The 26,187-nt window shown below is 42.9% G+C and overlaps 1 protein-coding gene and 1 non-coding gene across 2 annotated transcripts; both read right to left on the minus strand.

Annotated features, from left to right (window-relative positions):
* Positions 1-5,246: 5,246 nt before the first annotated feature.
* LMAN1 (lectin, mannose binding 1) lies at positions 5,247-24,318 on the minus strand. Its single transcript, XM_061131221.1, has 13 exons — positions 24,069-24,318; positions 20,579-20,733; positions 20,388-20,495; positions 19,580-19,641; positions 18,530-18,629; positions 14,945-15,068; positions 13,338-13,396; positions 12,790-12,922; positions 11,008-11,201; positions 10,781-10,851; positions 7,707-7,860; positions 5,723-5,844; positions 5,247-5,429 (listed from the first exon to the last, which is right to left on the minus strand). Exons 1-13 carry the CDS (start codon positions 24,304-24,306, stop codon positions 5,393-5,395), a joined length of 1,557 nt encoding a protein of 518 aa, XP_060987204.1. The 5' UTR covers positions 24,307-24,318; the 3' UTR covers positions 5,247-5,392.
* LOC133047878 (small nucleolar RNA SNORA26) lies at positions 17,246-17,368 on the minus strand. The gene has a single exon (XR_009690885.1). It is a non-coding gene; the product is annotated as a small nucleolar RNA SNORA26 (small nucleolar RNA).
* Positions 24,319-26,187: the final 1,869 nt, after the last annotated feature.

Genomic DNA, 26,187 nt, shown 5'->3' on the forward strand with positions numbered 1-26,187 from the left:
CCTCTTACAAGCAGTCACTTCCCGGGTGATCTGTCTAAACTCACTGGTGTACTTGGAGAAAACTTTCGACAGCGTTTAGTAATAGCAGATTCTCAACGGCTGTGGTTTCCTCCAGGTCAAGGGAGGAATTTGAGCATGGCTCAGACTTTAATCTACCTTAGTATCTTTCTAATTAAAGCACTCCAAGAGCGGGTGGGGAGGAGGGGAGAGAGACAGCCTGTTTGTAAGCTAGGCTTATTATTTTATCCACAGGCATGAGCCCTTGCAGGAAATAGATGACTCTCCCTCAGATGGCACACAACCACATACACTGGATCTTTGCCTAAAATGCTTGCTTTATGTATTTTAAGATCTGCTTTTCACTTTACTAACCTAAAATGTTGCTAAAATGGTCTCAGTTTAAAAAGTTAACATTTAGGGTGAAATAAGAAACTTTTCTTGGTCTTCTTTGATCGAGAATGTACTTTCACACTTAATTCCACTTCCACTTTTAAAGATGTGTTGCTTGGGACTTAATACATTCAAGCCATGACCCCTAAATTATTATTTATGATAAACTGCGTTTCATCTCCATTGAGAAGCCTTACTAGTAAAGCATCATAGAACTTTACATAAAGGAGAAGCCAGTTTGTTTCTGTCTGCTATCTTCCTGGTTTAACACAACTCTCCTTACAGGTGTTTTAAAACATTAAAAGACACTTTTTATTTCTCAAAGAAAAGGACCATCTCTAAAAGCAAAACAATAAAGATAAAAATCTGTTATTCAGTTAAATTATTATATTATAAAATGATTACAATCCCATTTGACTAGGAATTAGGAAATCGCAACAGTGAGGGTCTCGGTTCTGAACCCCAAAGCCAGGCTGCGAGGCCATCTCTCCCTAAGCAGTCCTTTGTGTGTGTGTGATGGGGGGAGGGGGTGCTGGGCATCACAGAAACTCCTGGGTGATGACCACACCAGGGTGACAAACGAATGCTCCCTGGGATTGTTTACAAAATCAGATCTTTCATTGCTTTCCCGTAAGATAATTCCCTTGAAAAGACCACCATGTCTTTAAAAACTTTTTATTTAGTTTATTCCAATGGCCTTTCCACTTGGCCATCCAGTGGAATCTTCCAGAAAGGGAAAATAAACACCCCAGGTGAAATGGGAAAACGAGGTGTTAACCTTCCAAAGCCTTCTCATCTACCTGAATAAAATCCTAAATCCTTGCGATGGCCAGGTCCCCAGGGCCCCAGTGGTGTCTAGCTCCCGCCACCCCTCCCCCAGCAGGCTCACTGACCGAGGGGTTTGGTTTCTTCTCATTTCTTTCAAAGCTATGTAATTTCTTTTTTTAAAATTAATTTTTTTTAATTGAAGGATAACTGCTTTACAAACTGTGTTGGTTTCTGCCAAACATCAACATGAATCAGTCATACTCAAACCTATCTAGTTTCTTTTACATTGAAAGTTGCTCAGTCATGTCTGACTCTTTGTGGCCCCATGGACTGTCCATGGGATTCTCCAGGCCAGAATACTGGAGTGGGTAGCCTTTTCCTTCTCCAGGGGATCTTCCCAACCCAGGGATCGAACCCAGGTCTCCCGCATCACAGGCGGATTCTCTACCGGCTGAGCCACAAGGAAAGCCCTCTTCTGCGTGCTCAGGGCAGAAGGGCCCATTACCTTAGTTTCCGTTTTCTGAAACCACTTATAAAGACCACCTTTTACAAGCTGCCAACCCTGAGAGGGTATTATGAGGAAAATGAAGGCCATCTTTAGGAAGTGGCAAAGCCAAGATTTTAAACCCAGATTTGTCTGACACTAAAGCTGTACTCTCCTTTTTCATAGCACACAGACCCTCAGAACTGGAATTACTTGGTTAAATGTTACTTACCAAAAATAAGAAAAGATTAAAAAAAAAAAAAACTGCCATTTAGTAACGACTAAAAGTTCTAGTTTAGCCACACTTTTACCAATATTTGGTTACTGAAGATGAAAATATCAAATGTATTAATTATTTTGTATTTTTCATTACCAGCAAGGGTAAGCATTTATCCATAGCAGTTTTAAATTCTCTTTTTATGCTTCCGTGTATTGACTCTGCAGGTGGTAGGCGCCCTAGGGCAGAACGCAAAGCATGTAACACATGAAATACTATCACAGATCAGGGCCTTCTTGGGAAATAAACTACTTGGGAAATAACTTATTATCTGAGACCAATGAAGGAAAAAGTAAGTTTACTAAAATATTTCTTTATTTGAGTAAGGTCAATGTCATCTTTTGAATTCCATCTAGCATCAAATTAACAATCAGGAAAAAAACTCGACAAAATGTCACCTAATTGAAATTAACAATGGATAGAAAACCTTTTTAAACTTTAAAAGAATATATTACACAGGCAACATACAGATCTAAAAAGTTGCAAGTGGTGATTTTACATTAGATCTTATAAATAAAAAAATCCCCAATATAATCATTTGTTCACTATCTCCCTGCAATAAGCACATGGACAGGAAAAAGATGATCACATCTTAATATTCACAACTGTCATTTCTGCTCTTTACAAAGACTGTGTCTCTGCAATGCAGCGGGTCAGGCAATCCCTTATTCAAGTAATTTTTGTTTTCCCCAAGTTATCAAAAGTACAATTGTCTGAGATAAAATGTCACAAAAACCACAATCAGGAAAAGCAAAACGCTTTAGCAGGCAGACTCAAAGATGGGGGTTTTCATGGCTTGACCATGATCTGAAGATGATTTTGTAAGAGCTGCCAACCAAAGTACCGAGGGCCACAGGCAGCAATCTGGGTTTAGTTTGTAGCTGCTGATAAACCAAGAGTTTTGGTGAAAAGAATGTTAAGTAATACATTCTAAGTATAAAGAATCACTGCATATTTGTTAATGTCGCTGGCAATGAAGATACTATGTTAGCTCTCAGCTCAGCTGTAAAGCTACACAAGCCTCTGTTTCTTTCCCCAGCCCTCACCTCAGTGGTTCTTTACAGCAGTGCACTCAGAATCGCCTGAGGCGCCTGCCGAAAAAACGATTCTCTGCAGGTCCCACTGCTGAGTTCCGATGCAGGTGGTTGGGAATGGTGCTCTGGAATCTGTGTTCTTAGCAAGCGCTTCAGGACTCAGATGGTTCACAGACCACACTCTGAGAAACACTACTGTCTCTTTAAAACATGACAGAATATTGTGCCCTCATAGTAAAGGTTCAAGCTGAATAAAACATTCAAACAATCAGAACACAAAAAGTACATTAAATAAGAGTATTAACCATTATACAATTGCATGTCTTTTTTAAAGTGGCAGAAGCACAAAGATTTACAGTAAAATTGTAAAATCAACTTTGTTTTAATCCAAGGCACCTGTAAAATACTTGCTGGTGTGAGAGAAGTTAATTCAATTCTATAAAACAGTACAGAAATGAGAGAATCCTGGCAGTGATTGATTTTCCCACATAGCAAACACATTTTTTTAAAAACAGAAATAAACTACTTGAAGTCAGTGATTTTGAGGAAAACAAACCAAATTTCCAACAATAATAACTTGTATGAACCGTCTTACTGAGTGATTTTTTTTTTAAGCAAAAGGAAAGGAAGAAAGATTTACATGTGTGTTCTTTTGTCCTAGCTGCCTTCACTTGTATTAGAAATGATCGGAACAATTCCTCTTGAATTTTAGCCTGGAAAATGTACACTGCAGAGATCTACTATTCCTTTAAGTTCAGGCACACGTGGCTCTGGGTTTTTATAATACTGGATATTCTGCAGCTTTTCATCTCAAGAGGATAGATATCCAAGTCTCACAGTCTACAACTGAAACATTCTTCTGAAGGTATTAATTTTTTTTTCATGGAATAAGAGTAAATTCTGTCATGATGATGTCTCTGAAATATGAATTTCAACATGTTAACACTACAAGAAAAAAAATACCTGTGGAGCAGTTCTGTGTTGAAGTGGTTGTCAGTGTGTGAGTGGTCAATAGAGTATTCTTGCTCAGTGTTCCGGGATAAACGCTTCTGTAAAAGCATGCTAGGACTGTCTGCATGTGCGGCTCTAGTTAGCGACTGCTCTAACGCAGACTCCTTCAGTCTCTGTGTGGGTTTCAGGCAGTCAGTCCAATCAGCAAATAATAACTCACAGCAAATTTCTGAAAGCTGTGAAGAATTAAACGTACTATTTATAAAACAGTACTATTCTCAGTTCTATGACAAATGAAAGGCATCATTTCAGCTAGCTAGACAAGGGAAAGTAAAAGAGTATTTTGAAGTCTGCATTAGCTATGAAAACTAAATTAAATGTCATTTACAGACAGTTTCTATAACACCTAGAACTATGTACAGACTACAGCAACTCCTTCCAGCCTGGCATTTCAAGGTTACGCTTACCAACACGTGCTTCACAATGCCCTTAGTTCTGGCATTAAAACAAATCAGAATTAACACCATTTTTCAGATTTTGCTTTCAGAAACTTTAACACTGCTTCTGCTCCTGCCTTCTGGATTTCGACTAATATGCAGCGTCAGAAACACCGAGCCGCATGGAGGGATGTAAATCTGAAAGTGGTAGGTGCTGTGACCTTAAAATGTCCCCAGAACATGCCATCTGAGGTGAATTTAGATACAAAAGCAGAGTGATTTTTGTAATGTTGAACTGACTCTGTTGGAACACAGACAATCAAGAATATGAGCAATCATGAAACGAACATCTCACCAGGCAAAAGACCCATAAAAACCATTATCAGAGGAAAGTTCTCACCTCAATGGTTTTTCAGGCAAAGAGCAGCTCCTAATTCTCCCCCCAAATTTCCTTTAAAAGTGAAATACATCATTGATGATCAGAAGGGGAAAAAAAATGCTTCAATAAACATATTGAATCCTATTACCCAGATCCTAACACTCAGACAAAATATTTTTTGATTTCAAAGGCAGCTGTATTAGGTTCAAGGACTATAGCACTGAGTCTTGGAGCAAGAAATTCTGGCCTCTTAAAAAAAAAAGACTTTGGTTACAAAATAAACATGATGGGTAGGTAGCTCTCAGACCTCATACTCTGGGGGCAGGAGGGCAAGGGCGTTTATGCTAAAGACAGAAGCCTCCAACACCGGAGACTTACAGGTCACTTTCATATATGGGATAGGTTCCGCCTTTCTGGTTTTTAACCCTCTGATTTATCAGTATTCTGTGCAGTGGCTGTATTCTACTGGCCTGAAATTCACTGAAATTTAAATAGATTTATGTACTATGCACAAATTTACACGTGGTTGTCTTTAAGGTTTATTCTTAAGTCAATGTTTAAACAGTTTTTTTATACAAAATAATTTAGACTAAAAAGCAATTTAAATACTTAAATTCCATCAAAAAGATATTTTGTACATACATACATGATGTACACATATGAAAATGGTGGTCAAAAGAATTTTTTGGCAGCTGCTTCTTGCTGAGTCCTAAGGAAAAAGAGAGACAAAAAAAGACCCTGTGAAATTCTGTACCCTTTATAGTGGAATGAAACAGGACTGCTTAAAATTACAAATGCCTTTTGAAGTATGAAATACATGAAGATACACATGTCCTACACATGCACTCCCATGCGAACTGAAATATTCTCGACATAACATTTGCTTTGTATGAACCTAATTTTATAGGTATTCAAAGTTCCATTATAGATACAGATAACTTTATTGAACATTTCAAATTAAACAGATACAGAAAAATGCTGGATCAACTTTCAGAGACTTACCTGTACATGATATAACCGATAAATAACACCGTCTGTACCACAACGAATATCACGAAGTGCAGTGTAGATAAACACGATGGAAATGGCGGGAGTTCTGGACATTTTGGTCTTTCATTTGATGGCTGTGAGGAAAAAAAATTCTATTGTAATTAGTCAAACCAGTATTTCAGAAAAGGAAATAAATGTGAAATCTTTATAAAACTCATGGTACAGACTCAAATACGTTCATTTTTTCACCCCATAAACATCCTCTTCATTTTCACAACCAAACTTCCTGAAAGAGCAGGTGACGGTGGAGGACCCTCTTGTGCCCTCGGTCAACCGACCTCCCGCCATCATCCGGCTCCTCCCCCATGACAGTGACCGTGCCGTCAGCGCCCCCGAGGGTCACGGAGCCCACCCCGGGACACCCCCGGTCACCTCGGCTGCAGTAACTCCCAACGGCAGCCCTGTCCCCGTCGGCGGGCTTCCGGTTCAGACAACTAAGCATGGCTGCCCTACACTCACCTGCCCAACAGGAATGGCCCCTTCTCAGCGCTCATCCACCCCAACCTAACCTACGTTCAACATCACTGATTAGTTTTTTGGGAAAACATTTCTTTTCCCATTTACACGAGCATTCCTTCTATTATAAAGTGAAAGTGAAAGGCTCAGTCGTGTCCAACTCTTTGCGACCCCATGGACTGTAGCCTACCAGGCTCCTCTGTCCGTGGGGTTCTCCAGGCAAGAACACTGGAGTGGGGTGCCTTAACCCCACGGACAGAGGAGCCTGGTAGGCTACAGTCCATGGGGTCGCAAAGAGTTGGACACGACTGAGCCTTTCACTTTCACTTTATAATAGAAGGAATGCTCGTGTAAATGGGAAAAGAAATGTTTTCCCAAAAAACTAATCAGTGATGTTGAACGTAGGAGGTTGGGGTGGATGAGCGCTGAGAAAGGACCATTCATAAGCAAGTATCAAAAACTAAAATCCGGGGACAAAGATTTCATCAAGGTAACCAGACAAAACGGCTTCAAAGATTAGTTGTTCTCAATACGTTCCCATCTGCAGGACAAGGCTCTTCACAGTGTACTTACTACCCACAGCATTAACCTGGCCATTGTAACAAAAGCTGAATTTGGGGGGAAATAACCTCAAATAGAATTTAGGGAGTAGATGACAATGCTTTGGGAGGGAGGTAAAATGGTCAACGAGAAAACTATTGAACCATGTTTAAAAAACCGGAAGGGGAAGAGGCAAACGCTATAACCATTTGTAGATTTCACACGTTTTCAAAGCCAGTAAATAAGAAAAAACGTACACACTCCAGAGGCCTGTTTTCTAATATTGCTTCTTACTTGTGTTAAACTTCAAAAATACGCTACCTATCTTTAACATTTACTGCCTCTCTCCAAAAATGTAGGTGGGACCTACACTAACAAAAAAAAAAAACAAAGAAAAAAAAACCCAAACTAATAAAGCAAATAAAACAAAACTTCAAAAAAAGAACCAAGTACAACAGGAAAGTAGCTAGAAAAAAGAAAAATCTTGCCTAAAAACAGCTGCTCTAAGTCAGCCAGTTTTAGATCTGCACTTCCTGAACAGCCTAGAGAATCATGAATTACCCAGGGCCTATCTGTCTCACCAATGGGTGCGTCAAGAAACAGCTGCCTTTTTCAAAGCTGTTTAAGGGTATCATTTCTGATAACAAGAGATGTTTTTTAAAAGAGAACTTCTAGGAAAAAAAAAACGTCTGAGGTTGGGATAGCCCCAGTAACTGGAATAGCAATTTATCTTTTTAAACAATTCTATTCAGTGGGCAATGGAAGTGTGATGTGGAACACGTAGACATCTGGGTCATAATGGAGTCATTCTACCCCGAATATTAAAAGTGAGCACTGGCATCAGTTTAGAAATTAAAATAATTTCAGTAGAATGTACGTTTGTCCTTCCTAAAAGCAGACTGTGATAATTAATCACAGATGAGCAGAAAGGAGAGCTGACCATGCTTCGCTGCGCTAAGCTGTCGATGTCCCGCTTGACGATGTGCAGGTGCTCCTTGATGTCGTTGAAGTGCTGGGTGGTCTCGTACACGCCCGCCGCCGGCCCCGGGTGCGCGATGCCACTGACCAGTCTGACAGTCTCACTCATGGAGTTCCTGAGACAGAAAGGCCCGTTAAGACAGCAGAATGACTAGAAGGATGATTTTTACAGTCACAGATTTCAAAGGGGTAGACACATTTCTAGGCTCAATGCAACAGAACGTTAAAAAAAAACAAGTATTTTAAAAAATTGTCTTCAAAATTGGAAAATAACTTATAAAAACTACATTGTTATGCCTTCATCTTTTACTAAGGGCTGTCTAAGGACAGAGAATACTAAATAATTTGTGTTAAAACCAATACTATAAATGGAAGTGAAAAGGAACTAAAGTGAAGAGGAACAAAAAGAGCTTCTTGATGAGGGTGAAAGAGGAGAGTGAAAAAGCTCAACATTTAAAAAACTAAGATGATAGTATCTGGTGCCATCACTTCATGCAAAATAGAAGGGGAAAAAGTGGAAACAATGACAGATTTTATTTTCTTTGGCTCCAAAATCACTGTGGATGGTGACTACAAGCATGAAATTAAAAGACGCTGGCTCCTTGGAGGGAAAGCTATGACTAACCCAGACACTGTATTAAAAAGGAGACACATTACTTTGCTAACAAAGGTGAGTATAGTCAAAATTATGATTTTTCCAGTAGTCATGTACAAATTTGAGAGCTGGATCATAAAGAAGGCTGAGCACTGAAGAACTGATGCTTTTGAACTGTGGTGTTGTAGAAAACTCTTGAGAGTCCCGTGGACAGAAAGGAGATGAAACCAGTCAATCCTAAAGGAAATCAACCCTGAATATTCACTGGAAGGACTGATGCTGAAGCTGAAGCTCCAATACTCTAACCACCTGATGCGAAGAGCTGACTCAGTGGAAAAGACCTTGATGCTGGGAAAGATTGAAGGCAGGAGGAGAAGGGGAGACAGAGGATGAGATGGTTGGATGGCATCAGCGACTCGATGGACATGAGTTTGAAATACTGTAAGGCTAGAGGCAAAAGGAGCTTCACATAAACCCATCAGTAAATATGTCTCCTATAGGGGTATGGTTTAATAATTTGAAGTCACTCTATATAAACTTTATGCACACTAAAACTGAACCAATAAGTGAACACATTGTAGAGACTAAGAACCAGGTTCCTCCTTGCTGGAGAGAGGATGCTCAAGCTGGGACAGGAGGAAGGCTAACATCAGCCCTGCAGTGTCTGGTCCAGTCTAACCAAAATCCAGTGTCTGGATGATCTCCTGGTTTCTTAATACAAGAGGAGTGTAAGGGATACAAATATACTCAAAGTATCTTTCCCCAAATATATGTTTATTAACCACCAAGGGAAACTGGGAAGAAACTACAATATCCAAATGATCACAGCCAACGTCACCAGCAGTAAGACATATCAACATCATGAACATGATGCACCGCTGTATTCTCGTTAAAAAGCGCAGAACTTCCATCTGATCCTGAGGAAGTATCAGACAAACCCAAACCGAGGAACCAAACTGGCCCAATGAACTGATCAATGCTCTTAAAAACTGCCATGGTCATAAAAGACAAGGAGAGATAAACTATTTCAGACTGCAGAGGTCAACAGAGAAATAACTAAATGCAATGTGCAATCCTGGATGGGATCTTCGAATGAAAAAGGCATTGGTAGAAAACTGGTGAAATTTGAGTAGGCTTATTAGTTCAGTTAATAGTACCAAACCAACATCAAATTCTTTGTTCTGACAATTGTACCGTGGCTACATAACATGGTAACATCAGGAAGTGAAGTGAGGGATACACTGGATATATATGATGGATATATGTCCTTTATTTTCTGCAATGTCTAAAATTAGATCAAAACATTTAAAAAAAATGTTATACTGATCTGGTTTCTACTTCTAAAATAATCTAACTATTCATTTAGCATTGTACATGTTTTAATCATGAGTTCAAAAAACTTTTTGAAAAAGATTTTTCAAATATACCAAACAGTACAACTGAAAGAAATACAAATTTGCAGCTAGCTTTAACTTCTAGGTGTTAAATGCTATCACCCTCTGCTTAACCTCGTTCAGTTTAATTTTCCAGTCCCGAAGAACTCACCTTAACATTCTAGCTTGTCAAGGGTTGTACTGGCTGGGACAGTTCTCTAACGTGTTAGCCTATGACATGTGGCATGCTGGCTGTTTCTCTGCTTCAGGCATTGAATGCTGTGAATCATCTGGGAAGGGAACCCTTTTAAAAACCCTACCATTCAGCATTACAAGGACACAGTGTCTCTGCAGCAACTCTCTGCCCAGTCTCTCTTATAGCACAATACAGAATGAAAAGAGGCACTCACACGAAGCACACTTCCTTCACGCTGGCTTTGTTCCATCGCAGAGAAGCCCCTGCATCAGGTATGCCTGTCTCACAGCCCTGTAATACTGGGCGTGCTTATTCCTCTAGTTAGTTCCCAGGACTGGTATGTATTGTATTACCCATATTCTTTTTATTTTGTTGTTGTTTAGTTGCTAAGTCGTGTCCGCCTCTTTTGTGACCCCAGGACTATAGCCCGCCAGGCTCCTCTGTCCATGGGATTCTCCGGGTAAGAACACTGGAGTGGGCTGCCGTGTCCTTCTCCAGGGGATCTTCCCAACCCAGGGACTGAGCCCGAGTCTCCTGCACTGGCAGGCACATTCTTTACCACTGAGCTGCCTGGGAAGTTCTTCTGGATTTTACAAATGCACAAATGCTATCAAACAACTGTGACTAACATTTTTTCTCTCCCCTTGAAAATGATAAAGCTTTCTTTTCTAGCTGGGAACAATTAAAAGATTTAGACATGTTTGCTATATATGAAAAGTCCCTACTCTACACTCCCCTATTTAGAAATAATCCAGAACGTGATTCTTACTCATGGAGGAGCTTACAGCAGTGACATGCCTGCACATCTAGAGAAGTCCTGGATTCAGGATAAAGGTATCAAACAGCACTCAGACAGGACTTTGTGTACTTACTTCATTTCGTTTACTTGTCTCAGAATCTCATGCTGAGTGTTCACAACCGTATCCAGTTCTTGCTGAAAGGTCTGGAGGAAAAACACAAGATGACCAGCCAGCCCGAGAGCCCCGACTCCAGCGAACACACCGCGTAACATCCAGACCACTTCTGCCTCCTTCCTGCCGCTCCTCCACCCCAGGCTCCTCCCCTCACCAAGGCACCTCCGCGGACCTGGCAAGCTCACCTGTCCTGGCTGCCCCGGGGCTCCGGCTCCTCTCTTAGCGATCTCCTCCGTCAGGGAAGAGACATATCTTCTCTGTTCATCAAGAATCATATCCAACTGTCGGTTTAACTGCTTGATTTCAAGATGAATACGATTCTGTCCTTCAAAGATCTGTCTCAGCTCACGGTCTCCTACGCTCTCAAATATTTCATCCGCTGAAAAAGTAATCACAAATCAAAAATCATCATAAGAGTCACCCACACATACGTAGTTTTCGAATTACTGTAAGTGACCAAGTTCCAACCTCCACTAAACAAAGAACACAGTTGTTATGGTCCTTCCTGTGTCACAAACATGCATGTAACTGATTCAACCCTGATTCAATTACTAATTGTTTTCGCCATCTCTGATGGCTGATTATTTATAACTTAGGTCTGAATTTTTTCATCTAAAAATTATTTTCCCTTTTAAATAGACTGTGTGATTCTATTTACAGCGGTTGGCAGAACTAATCTAATTTCTTAATAGGAATCAGAATAGTGGCTGTCTCTGTGGAAAGGTGGCTGACTTGATCTGGGGCAATAAAAATATTCTATACACTCATCTGAGTGATGGTTAAAATTTGTCAAAATTCATCAAACTATTCTCTTAAAATCTGTGCGTTTTACTCACATAAAAGACTAAGAAACGGAGCTGAAGTTTGAATTTCCCTTTTATTTCTGACCATGCTGAAACCATATAACTGCAAACACTTACTACAACAAGCTTCAGGATATACTTAAAAATCATATGTGATATGTAAAAAAAAAAAAAATCCAAGGAAAAAATAGAATTTATTTTTCATTTTTATCTTCATTAAATCTGAATAACACTGTTACTCACTTAGATTAACACACTACTTAGTTCAAAAGCTAGCCCCAGACTTTATTAAGTATGTCTGCTTAGTCAGTAAGCCATGTTCGACCCTGTGTGACCCCATGAACTGCAGCCTACCAGGCTCCTCTGTCCATAGTGTTTCCCAGGCAAGAATCCTGGAGTGGGCTGCCCTTTCCTTCTCCAGGGGATCTTCCCGACCCAGGGATCGAACCTGCATCTCCTGCACCGGCAGGCAGACTCTTTACCGCTGAGCCACCAGGAAGCCCTTGTTAATTAATTACAGCCTTGACCATCTGTGCTGATGGGAAACTGAGATCATAAAAGCTCGCAGATCATAGAGTCATTCTACTTGGCATTATCTTGTTTGTGACATGGAGCCCATGTAAGTTCTCAGTTACACTAGTTTAGACTAATATTTCAAAATTTTCAACCTTTAATGTCCAGAATTCTGTCTGAGTAATAAGGGGAGATATTCACTTCACATTACTCTCCCAAGTCTCAATAGTTTTCAAGTGCTAGCTTTGTATCAACTAAGGTAAGTGTGTGCCACTAAAAAAGGAAAGAAACCCACCCCGGACAGCTGCATTCAGCAAGCGTGTACTGAGTCTCAACTACCGCGCCAGCACGACCGCTGTGTGCGGGCACGGGGGGGACACAGCGGGGCACGCGGGGGGCCTGCAGTCCGAGGGCTCCCTGTTCGTCCTTCACCCGGCACTCCCGGCTGCCCACTTCTCTAAGCGACACTCTTTCGGGTGAAAGCATCGATCTCCAAGCCCTTTAGAGACTGCAGACTGGCTTAAAAATCATTTCCGGGAAGTACTTAAGAGTGTGACAGATAAGTGAGCAAAGGTAAGATGAATGAAGCGCTGGGGACTCAAAAGGGCCGCGACCATCGCTGCAGCAGAGGCCGGCTCGGCTCCAACTTACTAGGATGCCCTTGAAGGTCGGGGTGGTCCTTCTGGAATTCCTCTTTCTTTTTATCCAGCTCTTGTTGAAAGTGCTCAAATTCCTCCTGGTACTTTTCTTTCTCTTTTTCAGAAATTTCTTTATCGACTGTAGGCTTGTTTGGAGTTTAAGAATAGATCATTAAAAAAAAAAAATTAAAAAGTAAGAAAGTGATAAGCCTCGATATATGTTCTTTTTTCTCATTTTAACTACTCCACCACTAGGTGAAAGGTTAATTTCCTCTTGTTATTAATACTATGACAAAAAATAATAATAGCCACTACCATTTACTGAGTGCCTGCCAGAAGTGCACTGCCTTTAATGCTTACAACGTCAAGGTGGCCAGCACAAGCATCTGTTTTACTAGCAAAGGAATGGCACGTACGGAGCTTAAGCAACTCACACAGGTCGTAACAGCAATCATTAGGAGAAACTAGATCTGAACCCGAGTTAATCTTCTCAAGTTTTCAGCTATGAGGCAACACCACTAAATTACAAGTGAGCTTTCTGAGAAAAATAAGTGTACTCACTGGCTCTTTCCCAGGCTCGGTCAGTTGGAAAGTCAGAAAAGAAAGAACATCATGGTCATCTACAAATTAAAGGAAAAAAAAACCAAAAAACTAAAAAAACCTCCACAGTTGATCATTTTTATGGTTGTGAATTTACAGACATATCTTTCTTTAAAATAATGAAAATTAGCTCTAATTTCGTAAAGGCAATGGTGCTCTGTGAGCTTAGAGACAAAAGTTCATCTGAAAGACTTACATTAGAACTAAGCAAGAATTTACTTTCTTAAACCCTAAACCAGAACATCTAACGTGTTTACCAGGTTAACGTGTTCAACGTGTTATGGATGTTTAATACCCGATAAAGGGAATGAACAAAGTGTTAATGCAAGCGCAAACTCCTACTCCCGGCACTAAGATCCTCCTTTATTTTCCCACAAATCTCCTCATGGACCGTGTCCCAGTCGTGTGAGACAGAAGCCTGTCCTTCAGGTATTTCCTGTTCCCATCTGTTTCTGAACCTTTCTTACACACTCACCACCCTGAGCCTTACTTTCCTGTTTCAAATAGGACACTGCTCTGTCCTGGCCTACTGGGAGACCCGATTTATCCATGATTTCCTGGTGTTACTAAGAGCATCTCCTTTCACTACCGAAGCATCTCAATTAGATAATGTGATCACTCTTCTGTACCCCTTTTGTATTTGTTCCCTCATACAGCAGATGCTAGCAATTTAATTTCACCTGAAATTGTTCATTTCAAGCTGGCTGAGCTAAAAACAGCTCACAGATCAAATGTGGAGCTACCATACTCATCCTGGCCAGTGTCACACCCACAAACGAGACATGAAAATCAACTGCGGCAATCTCTTTGCTTTCTGCTACTTTTATGGAGATTAGATACATAGCCAGATTAAAGAGGAAACTGAAACACCACAGGGTGGGTTGGGTAACGTTAGAAGTCACGCAGTGTTAATAGAGCCCTGGACCCAAGGGGCAGAAAGCCAACCTAGTCCTGCCTGGGTCTGATTTATTGGCCACATGATCTTTAGAAAGCCCTTAAATCCAAGATTTGGCAAAGCCACCTAAAAATAGAGTAAATATGATCTATCCTCACTCTCTCTCCCCCCTTCCCGGTGCTGTTGAAACGAAAAATTCACATAATTGGAAATAATAAGACTATTATACAAAACGAACACAAGATGGTATTAACATCTAATGGTAAGTTCATTTATCACCACATATGAAAAAGATACGGTAAGTACATCTTTAAAGTTCAGTCCTCAGTAATATTTCCTCAGGCAACCAAATTCATTTAAATGTGCTGTGACAACTCTCAGGGTCCTAAAACACTAGGCGATCAACCTTTTAAATATGTCTCCTTCACTATAAAATACTGCACCCAGACTGGTGCTCTGATGTACGTAATTGTATGTGGCCCCCAGCCAGCTGTAAGCCTACAGAAGAGTGAGCAGCCCCAAGAGACCAAAGGCCTGGCCCTACTGATCATGGGAAGGTTGTAACTTGTCTCAAAAGGTTAAAAGTAAACAAAGCTACCCATTTCCAAACTACACGATTCCTAGTAAGATTCAGTTCACAACCTCTTAATGTTAGAAGACAGGGATGTCTTACCTGCAAGACCTCCAGTGGCAGCAGATATTCCAAAATGCCCCTGGGCGGGGATAATCATATTTTCCACTTTGGCGCAAAATTCATAATCGTTTTTATCTGGTGTGAAGCCGTTATTGATCATTACCTAGAAAGACACATTGCAGGTTAGAGCTTTTACAAAGACCTTGTAAAATGAATCTCATGCAGTCGGCTTACGACGATTTCATCTTTGTACCTGGTCTAATCACTGTCAAAGGGCCATCAGCTTCAAATCGTAATGCTGTACACCTCAAACTTATAGAGTGCTGTGTGTCAATTACATTTCAATAAAACTGGAAGAAAAAATAAGCACTAGAGGAGAAAAAAAACACTTAGAGAGTTTCAGAGAGACGGATCATTACAGAAAGAAGTCTTGAACTAGTATGTTCAAGAAGCAGCACGCCTCTGCCAGGCCGAGGACAGGGGGGTGCATCACAGGAAGTGACCGCAGCCAAGGGCCAGGACCACCGAGCCACAGCCGGCTGTCCTGCCAAGGCGCTCCAAGACGGATTCTTCAGGACGCTGGCTCTACAGACATTCACAGACGCTAGGGGAAAGAGCACCCACGGTCCAGTAAGCCTGAAGAATGAGCGGCGTAACAGAGGCTTCTTTATTCCAGGACTTCCACAATCTTGACTCTGCTCGTAGGCACAGTCCCACCGACCTTATCTGACTGTGGAACTCTTGTGGGCACCTGCTGCAGGATGACTGCTATTGTTTCGGGAACTGCTGGCAGGGCTGACGGCCTCTGTGTGGGGCTGTACACGCACCCACCCTGGGACCTGTGAATTCAAGTGTTGGGTCTGCACTTGCCACGGCTGGTGTCAGGGCTCCGCCACGTGAAGGTACGCGTGACCCAGTGATGTCCCCGATGAAACTGCACAGCGCGTACTATGTGTAACAACTCCAGTGGAACGCAAATCTAAGTCAGTCATAACAGACTGGACACTTGCCTCGATTCTGAGGTCTCCAAATCAGTTTGGAATTTAAGACTGAGCCAGTACAAAGTTTCCCAAATGACTGTCTTTTTCTGAGTTTACACAAAGGAGTGCAAGGCTAGCTCATGATTCAGGGAAAAGAAAAACGTAAGCAAGGTATACTTTACTTATAAGTATCATATGACCAGATACTGACAGCACCTTTAAAAAAGCAGAGTTCACGTGGTACCAGCGACCTTAGTTATCCTAACTGCCTGCCAGGTCCTGTCCACCTAAACATTACCTCAAACCCAATTCATCCACATGGCTCAGACAGCAAAGAATCTGCCTGCAATGCAGGAGACCTGGGGCTTGATCCCTGGTTCAGGAAGATCTTCTTGATAAGGGAATGGCTACCCACTCGAGTATTCTTGCCTGGAGAATTCCACGGACAGAGGAGCCTGGCAGGCTACAGGTCATGGGGTTGCAAACAGTTGGACACAAGTGAACAAATGCGTGACTAACACTTTCACTTTCTTCTTTCATGCTCATTGCAGCATTCTTTGCAACAGACTAGATACAGAAGCAACTGAAATAATCAACAGATGAATGGATAAAGATGTGGTAGGTATGAACCACACAAGAAAATACTGCTCAGCCATAAAAAAGAATGAAATCTTGCCATCTGCAACAACACAGGAGGGCCTAGAGGGTGTTATGCTAAGGAGAGCAGACCAAGACCAGTGCTTCAGGATTTCACTGAACAAAACAGAAACACAGTTACAGATACAGAGAAAGGGGCTGCCAGAGGGGAGGGGGCTGGGGGGAGGAGAGAAATAGGGCAGGGAGATTAACAGGGAGAACCTCTAGTGGCTGAACAGTCACAGGTATGAGATACAGTCAGGGAAACAGCCAGGAATCATGAGATACCTTTGTACAGTGCCAGATAACCAGACTTCCCACCACCATCATTTTGCAATGTACAGAAATGGCAAATCATTACGCTGTATACCAGGAGCTGACATAGTGTTTGTTATAGGTCAATTTCACTCCAAAAACAAACAAAATCATAGCGTTGGATTTACGGATACCAGCAGTAGGGGGGTGGGGGTGGAGAAGTGGATGAAGACAGTCAAAAAGAATAAACTCCCAGTTATAAGATAAACAAGCACTAAGGATGCAATGTACAACGTGGAAAGTACAGTGAACACGGCTGGATGTTACACCTCAAAGTGCTTAGAAGAGTAAATACTAAGGATTCTTAGTGTAAAAAACTTTTTTTTTTTTTTGTCAAGTTTAAATTTAATGACTTTGGTATTAACTATACACATACTAGTAAGTGCTAAGACTTAAAATCTTCCGGTTCAGTTGTGACTCCAGACAGGATCCAGAGAGGAGTTCTAAAAATCTCTTCTCTGGGTTTTATGAAGACTTTCTTTACCCTCCTGTGTTAGCCTCTTAAGGCACTGCGTCAGCCTTAAAAAGGCACTGGAAAGGGCAATAAAAAACTCTTTTTTGACACTACTATTTATTTTTTTTTAAACATGTGTAGCTTTATCTTAGTTTGGAAATCATGCACAAAATATGATCTAATAGAAAATTTTAACCTAATAAAAAAAAATGAACACTCTCAGGCTGAATTTTTTCAAGGAAAAAAATATTTTCTATTGTCTTTCGCTTTCTACCTACATGAGATGATAGATATTCACTGAACTCATAAGTGCACTCATCACCTCATGGTATATGTAAGTCAAATCATGCTACACACTTCCAACTTCTACAATGCTGTGTCAATTCTATCTCAATGGAACTGGAAGGAAAAAAAGGGAGAAACCACATGTAAAGGACCAAGCCACACTAACAGTCCCACTAAGAATCAGTCTAAATCTCCCTGCTTCTTGTTTCTCCCACAAACACCGTTAGAAGACCACCGCTGCCTCGGTCACCGTCCTGAACCGGAACCTGCTCACTCCACACTCCTGCTAAAACCCTGCGTGCGGTTCCTTACAGGACGCACTGCACCAGGCGGCTGAGGCTCGCTGCTGCCAACCTTCCCAGCTCACCTTCCACAGCTCCCCTCGCCTGCAGCCAGACCAACTACTGGCCTTTCTCAAATGTTTCAACAGTTCTGACGCCTGTTTGCTCTGCCTGGAATATGCGCCCCACCTAGGAGCCTCCTCCTCCTCCCTCCAGGTGCAGCCCCACTGAGAAGCCGCTCCTGACCGTCACCGCCCTCCCGGCAGAGTCACAGGGCTCTGCCCTCTGGGTCCCCAGTGGTCTCCGTGTTGCAGCGCTGATCACACAGCGTAGTTAACACGACATGAGTGTGGTGTTCATAAGGTCGCCTCCATCAGACAAGCTCTTTGGAGAAAATGACCTTGGTCTCATTCATATTTGCGTGGCACACAGCAGCACGCCTGGACATTCACTGACTAAATGCAAACCTGCTGTCAAGTTTGACAGCACAGGACACGTGACAACGCGTGACAACGTGTGACACGTAAACCAAGCTTTGAAGCCACTTCTTCTCAGAGAGCAGCGCTGATGAGCGCGTGAACACCACCCAATTTAAAACGCGCTAGTTTCCACCAGCGGGAGAAGCACACGAGAGTACTGGCCATCGGACTGCCTCTCCGAGCACGTTACTTACTGTCAGGGTTTTCTGGTAGTACGTGATCTTTGCCCGGACAGGATAGGGTTTATTACGAAAGTCCCTCTGGCAACTTGATAAAGCTTGGTTAGCACCATCACTATAGCGTGAGGGAAAGGAAGACAAGAAATTTAGCGAAGTTTCTTGGTATTTTAAAAACTCACTATTTAAAACAATTAATGTCCAGCAACATCAAAACCTGTATCAAGTTATGACAAAGTTTGGGGTATCTGAAGTTATCTATACAGAAGACACCAAGTTGACACGTGAGTTTTCCCTGAGACTCAGGTCAGGAGTCTGGACGAGGAGCCAATGTTAGCGTGGCTGCAGATTTTTCCTCTGCAGAGTCAGAGTCACATACGGAGCTTTAAAAAAATGCAGACTCCTCAACTCTGCCCTTAAAGCTGAAGCAGAATCACAAGGGAGAGGCCTTGGACTGCTAGTTTAAATCGCTCAATAGGTGGTCATGATGAAATATCAAGAGTTAAACATCACTAAGGCAGGAAAGTAATTTTTCTTGCATTTTACAGACTGGCTGAAAGGTAATGCCCCCACAACCATGTGAAAATTAAAAATGTACACGCCTAATTCACACACATTATAAATACACTAAACTCTCAAAAGCTCTGTAATCCACTGAAAATCTTCTCAATACAGCAATACCAGGACTGAACAAGGAGGCATAAATTGCTTAGTCATTAGGGTGGTTAAGGTTCCAAACTTTATTTTTTAAAGATCCCTTTGAATAAAGATGAGAAAACATGACTATTGCATCACTGAGAGCCAGGAATGTTTCATATATCTTTGAAGGTATTATACAACTTTAGGTTAACGACAACACATTTTTATGTTTAAAGTCGAGGTAGTCCACAGAAGGAGCTTTACAACAACACCAAAGTAAAATAAGACCTTCCCATTAAGTTACAAAAACACCTCAAGGAAAAGAATAATCTTTTTCATCTAGAAAATGTTCAGATTTGAAACAATATATTTTATAAGGTTTCCAAAAAGAAACTAAAAATTGGAATACTTGTAAAAAAATACACTTACTTTTGATGGTCATAATGGATTTGTCCATTGTTGCCTATAATCACTATTGCAGGATTATTTTTCTAAAAATAAGGAGAATGTATTTGTTTTAAAATCCTTACATCAAAGAAGTACAGATTATTCTGGGTGTGCTATAAATTCTCTAACACCTCTAAAATCCTAGGATACTGTGAGCATGGAACTAGTGTGGGATTTATGGGAACTTAGTAGCAGGAGAATTAACATGGCCCTAACACCGAAGGAGTTCATTGTTAAGACTCTCCTGTTAAATTGCTACTAACGACCTCTGATAACCCACAGACTAGCAGCAGAAACAATGATCACAGTCTTAGGGCTGCTAAAGCACAAGTTAATGTTTCCAGTTCATAAGTACATTTTGTCCTTAACTGTTCTGGAGAAATCAGGCTGATCAAAGAGAGTGATTACCAGGTATAGAAAGGTATCAGTAAGTGAGCTAATAGTCGCAATGCACAGGTTTTCATGAAAAAAGCAGTAACAATCCGAACCACCACTGGTCTCACTGTCTGCATCTAAAGGACTCAAGCTGATCCTCAATTATTAAGCATAAACAAGGTCCGGGGGAGGTGGGTCCTGAAAAGTTCTCAGCCTTAAGGTTCCATTGTCACCTCAAGTTGGAATAAGAAAAACCATGAACTTCTAGCTTTCCATTTATAAATTCCCAGCTATATAAAGATTCAAGTCCTCTACTATAAAGCTGACAAAAGTGTCAAATAAACTATATTGTTCACAGACTAACTTTGTTAGCAAATACATTTAAAGTGGGTAACAGTCCTGAAAAACACCATACCTTTCCATCATTGTCAAAAGAATCAAAAAATATTCCTACACCATTCCACATATCAGCTGATCCAAACACAGGCCCCTCCAAGCCTTGATTCTCCGTATACCAAACTGCCTGTAAATATATAACAGGGAACATTTAGAGACTAGTGGTATATGCATCTATGTAAATTTTCAAAGTTAAAGAAATTACCATACCAGGCCATCAGCTCCAATGCGACCTCTTCCAGTCACTCGAAACGTCACCTCAAGTTCCCAATTCTCAAAGGCTGCTTTTGTCTTTGTCCACACTGATCCTCTTTGGCTTTTTAAAGATGGTGCTATTCGGATTTGATCCGAACTTGGAATAGCATCTAGAATAGCAATCAGGGAAGAAAAGCTTTATGTTATAATTAGATAAAACCCAATGAATCATCAACAAACTGTTATATATACCTAAAGAGATCTAACTTTAATTCAGTCGCCTGTACAGTAATTTGTTAGGGAAAAATTCCATGCTGACAATTTCAACTTTTAAATTTTAGGGGTGTTTAATACCCCTCTATCTTTGGAAAACGTGATATCTCTGCAAAAAACAAACAACAAACCTTAAAGCTGCAACTAACCACTAAAAATTCAAGGGGTAGGAGGGAAGAAATTACAGCTTGAAAGGCAAATCAACTATTTGATTCTTATGATAATCTTTCTCAAATACCTCAGAAATTCATATATTTCCTTTTTTAAAACTTTGGTGTATTTTTTTTTTTACCAGTGTACAAATGTTAGAAAGCTCAAATAGTGTGAAAAGCACATACCACTAGGAATCAAGAGACCTATTCCTAGTCTCACTTCAGCTGTGTGCCTTTGAGCAAATAATTCTCTTACTCTCTTGGGCTCACCATATATTCACCTGTAAAATGAAGGGGCTGGGCTCAATCATTTATATACACCCCAAAAGTTACATGCAGAATTCTGAGCATGTATACTTTCTTCTGGAGAGACGGTCAACTGAATTTCCAGTCAACATACAGTTCTTCAGCATCAGGAGATTCTCAGAGAGAACAGGGACACGATGGTCTGTGTCTCCATCCACTTACTAGCTGTTTGCTCGTAGGCAAGTCACTCCATTTCTCCAGCAACTTCACAGGCATGTAAGTGCTTATATAAGCGCATGTAAATATTTCAATAAATGTTAGCTATTCCTATTACTGGACTGTGCTCATTCATTCAGTTGTGTCTGACTCTTTGCTGCTCCATGGACTGCAGCCCTCCAGGCTCCTCTGTCCACGGGATTTTCCAGGCAAGAATGCTGGAGTGGGTTGCCATTTCCTCCTCCAGGGGATCTTTTCCACCCAGGGATCAAACATGTCTCTTGCATCTCCTGCACTGGCAGGCAGATTCTTCACCACTGTCACCTTATTGGACGAGTAATTATCAAAGCGCCTACGAGTCTAACTGAACAACCGGAGCACACCTTACTGGATGTGAACCAGTTCTGACATCCTGACGTCCACGCTGGGACACAAGCCTATTGTCTCTTTACAGGTAGGAAAACTGGCAGGAAAGACAAGCTGAGATCCTTTAGAGAGTGTGGCTGCCATCTGCCACCATCACCTGCAGAACGTAAACGTCCGGCGCAGTCCTCTCAGAAAAAGCACCCGACAGAGAGCCAGAAGAGCTGGATCTGAGTCCTATCCTACCGACACTAGCTACGCAACCTTTGCCAAGAATTTTTACCTTTCTGAATGTTAGGTGTTTCACCTATAAAACAGCCAGCACCTGCCTGACCTACTAGGGATCTAATCAGAGCATGAAGAAGGTGAAAGAGCTCTGACCGCTCCAAAGGCTGACAACCTGCTGTTATCATTTTTGCCCTTATGGACCTGAGGATGTGTACTGACAGTACAAAAGGACATTAGAGTTAAGAAAAAGAAACACCATAGATTTGGTCTTAATTTGAGGATGATGTAAGGGGATATGTTTAAACTAAATCTTAATAATGGATCTCAGGGCAAAATGAAAAGGGAAAAATGATGAATGGACTTAAGGAAAACTGTGAGACGGTAAAAATCACAGTGATAAAGCAAGAGATACCCAGAGCGATGATTCCCAGAGTCAACAGAAAAGTCACTGCTAAAATTCTGAACTCCTTATTTCAAATTCAGTCTAGCCATACAATTTTCATTCACCCAGGTATGTGGTATTATGTGGTATTTCTGCAGCAGAAAAGCTTAGTTGGTTATAGGTTCTGAAAAGAAGGTCAATGTAACTAATTTTAGCAGTTGACTAACATTCCTAATTGGCTGATGTATGTGGTGTGAGTGAGAGAAAAAGTGTAAGAACAAGACAATGGAGAAATGCAGAAGTGAAAAACGTAACACGTTTATCACCACTACTGAAAAACTCAGCATCATTTCAAGAAGAACAAAATTCCCCCACACTTGTGTTTGGGACACCTGCGCCAGCTCTGTTACTAACAAGGCTAGGTTGGTAACAAATGCCCGGGGACAGGCTTTTGAGGAGCGGGTATACAGTAACCCTGTGCAGTGAAAGAATAGTTGCACTCTCCTCCACATACTTAATGACTTGGTCATTAAGTCTAACTGAAATTTCTACCTTTTAATTATACATTAATTTCAAGGACATAGCTCTTCCTAAAAGTGTGCTTTGTAAAGCAGGGATTACTTTCTAGAAATGAAACATTTTGTTTCAAGTGCTGGACAATCTAAAAGAATGCATGCAAGCCTTACATGAAGGACCGCTCATGACACTCAAAGATGGAATTCACACTGCCAGTGCTTCCCACCCCATAGAAAGGCATTTGCCACTTGTTTCAAAGGTTGCATCTGATGGTCACTGAGCAGTTTACAGAAGCCAACTGCCACGTTTTAGGCGGCCGTGAACCATCAGCTCTGGTACAGATAGGTTTCCTCTCACATGTGTGAGCAGGGAGCAAGGCTCTCTTACCACGGCCGGGGCTTCACAGCGCCACATACACAAGATGAATAAAACACTGGGCACAGGGTATTTCAATCTCCCATGCCAAAAAAAACCCCCAAAAACACTAAACATGAAACAGCTGTACACAGTGCTAGTTTTTAGACTCAAGTTCTCAATCGATACCTCGCATCCCTTCTTCTATTAAATGAAGCTAACTATAAACGACATAATGTGCTAATGCAAGAGAAAAAATCAAAGAGCACACGACGTCCCTGAGAAAGGCAAATTGAAGGTACAAGTTCCAGCGGGGTGAGAAGCATGTCCTCCGACATGAAGACTTCGAGATCGCTCTAAAGCCAACACGGGCCATCCCTGCAGCCGTCAGGGGACACCGGGCACTCAAGTGGAGCATCAACCTCGGCCGACCCCGGGGGGGAGCAGGGGCGCAGGTCCAGGCTGGGGCCGATCGGAGCGGGGGGACGGGGGCGCGGGACGTCTCCCCGGAGCCGCGGCGCTGGGGTGAAACGCGACGCCTCGAAGCGAGCTCAAGTGAGCGCAGCAAGAAAGGAAGAGCCCCGAGACCGAACACAAGGAGCGGGGGACATCGGAAGGGAGCACGGCAGGAGGGGGGGTGGGGAGGGGGGACGGGGTGCGGATCGGGGGCCCGCGGATCTGGGCTGGCCCGCGCGCCCGGAGGGGCGCGGAGAGCGCGGAGGGGCCCGGGCCGCCCGCCCGCCCCGCTTACTGCCCGCCCGCCCGTCCCACTTACTGCCCGCGTGGGCCCAGAAGGGCACGCTCCCGTCGCTCTGCACCAGGTGCGGCCCCTTGAAGCTGTACTTGTACTCGAAGCGGCGGTGCGGCGGCGCGGCCGGGTTGTCCGTGGCGCCCGCCGCCCCGGGGCCGCCTCCCGCGCCGTCGCCGCCGGCGGAACGGCAGACGCACAGCAGCAGAACGTAGAGCAGCGGCCGCACCGCGGCCCGGGGACCCCGCCGCCTGGACCCCGCCATCTTGGACTCTGGGAGAAGGCGACCGGCGCGAGCGGGCGGGGCGGGCGCCGCGGACGGCCAACAGGGCGTTCGCTGATTGGCGGAGCCCCGGGGGCAAGGGTGAACCCCGCCCCGCCTCTGCGATCCGGGCGGCCGCGGGACGCCGAGCATCGTTGGGCGGGGCCGCGGGGGCGGGGCGGGGCCACGGGAGAGTGCAGGACCACAGGGAGGGGGCGGGACCACAGGGGGGCCCCCCCCCGAGACCACGGGGAGGGGCGGGGCCGCGGGAGGGGAGGGGCTACTGGAGGGGCGGGACCACGGAGGGGGCGGGGCCGAGGGAGGGTGCAGGACCACAGGGAGAGGGCGGGACCACGGGGAGGGGCGGGGCCACAGGAGGGGCGGGGCCAGGCGGCGAGGTCCGCGCACACGCCTCTGGTCTTCTAGGGTGGGCGAGGGACTCTAGCATTGTCTTACCGCGTGCCGTGAAGGGTTGGAGGCGCAGGAAGGCTACCTGTGAGACGCTGCCTTCTGCCTTTTAACATATCTTAGAACTCTGGAGCCCTGACACCTGTGGAACCCAGCGCATCAATCCTCCCCTGGCCATACTAAATCCTTACAGCGTTAGTTAGGAGAAAGGCCTTCCTTTTGATGTGATACCAATTGTTCAGTTTCTGGTGTTCAGCACGTGAACTTCGTAGAAACAGGTCTTTCTGGCATTAAGGCATAATCGCGAGTATTACTGGACCTAACCCACTGAGCTCCACCAGGCCGTGTTAGGGCATTTTAAACCGGCAACCAGCAATCCACGGGCCTGGAGAGACCTAGCATCTTTTGGTTGGTGTTGATTCAGGCCTGAATTTATCACTCAGCCGTTACCTTTCTCAAAATCTAATTCCAATAGCTTTCCAAATTTTGAAACCGTAGCAATAATGCATTCAAATAAAACTGAGTATATGATAGGAAGGATTAGGAGCTGCGAAGGGAGGGAGCCACAGAAACTGGACATTTGAGATAGTATTGGTGTTTGAGTCAACAAATAAGTTCTGCATTTTAAAGGGGAATCTTGGGGCTTCCCTGGTGGCTCAGTGGTAACGAATCCGCGTGAGGAGACACAGGTTCGATCCCTGGTCTGTGAAGACTGCACGTGCTGCAGAAAAACTAAGCCCCTACACGGTAACTACTGAGCCTGAGCCTGTGCCCCGGGGCCCAGGAGGAAGAGAAGCTGCAATCCAGAAGCCAGTGCACCACAACTAGAGAATCGCCCCTGCTCACCGCAACTAGAGAGAAGCCCCTGCAGCAAGGAAGACCCAGCACAGTCAAACATAAATACATAAAAATTAAAGGGGAACCTTCTTTTCCTTATCTAGAAAAAATATTGTCAAAATACTGATGATCATCCAGAGTTTTGTTTTTCATAAATGTGTCTTAATGAATTTTTTAAAAATCTGTGAACAAGCAGTATGATTTTTTTTTCCTCCGTCTAAACAACGGACATTTATTTCTCAGCTGTGGAGGCTGGGAATTCCAAGGTCAAGGTGCTACTGATTCAGGTATGGGGGGGGCACCTGCTTCCTGGTTCATGGAAGGTGAGAATAAGCAGTATGATTTAAATAGTTTATTTCATGAGCTCTAAATGTGGGCTGTGAGTACCTCCGGGCCCTTGGAACAGCATGCCCACAATATTTTATTTTTCATTGACCTTCCAACTTATCTCCAGATTCATGGCCCATTCTTACTAAATCTCTTTTGCTCAATCAAATCAAATCTTTAAGTTGAATATGAATGTACAGTTCTCCACTCTTCAGTTTCCAGATGGAACTAAAGGAAAGTACATTCTCATTACCACCTCAGCAACAGCAAGAACAAAACACTTATTGTCTGTGTAGTATGTGTGGGTCATTG

This window comes from Dama dama, chromosome 27 (genome assembly GCF_033118175.1).
Source record: "Dama dama isolate Ldn47 chromosome 27, ASM3311817v1, whole genome shotgun sequence".
Taxonomy (NCBI): Eukaryota; Metazoa; Chordata; class Mammalia; order Artiodactyla; family Cervidae; genus Dama; species Dama dama.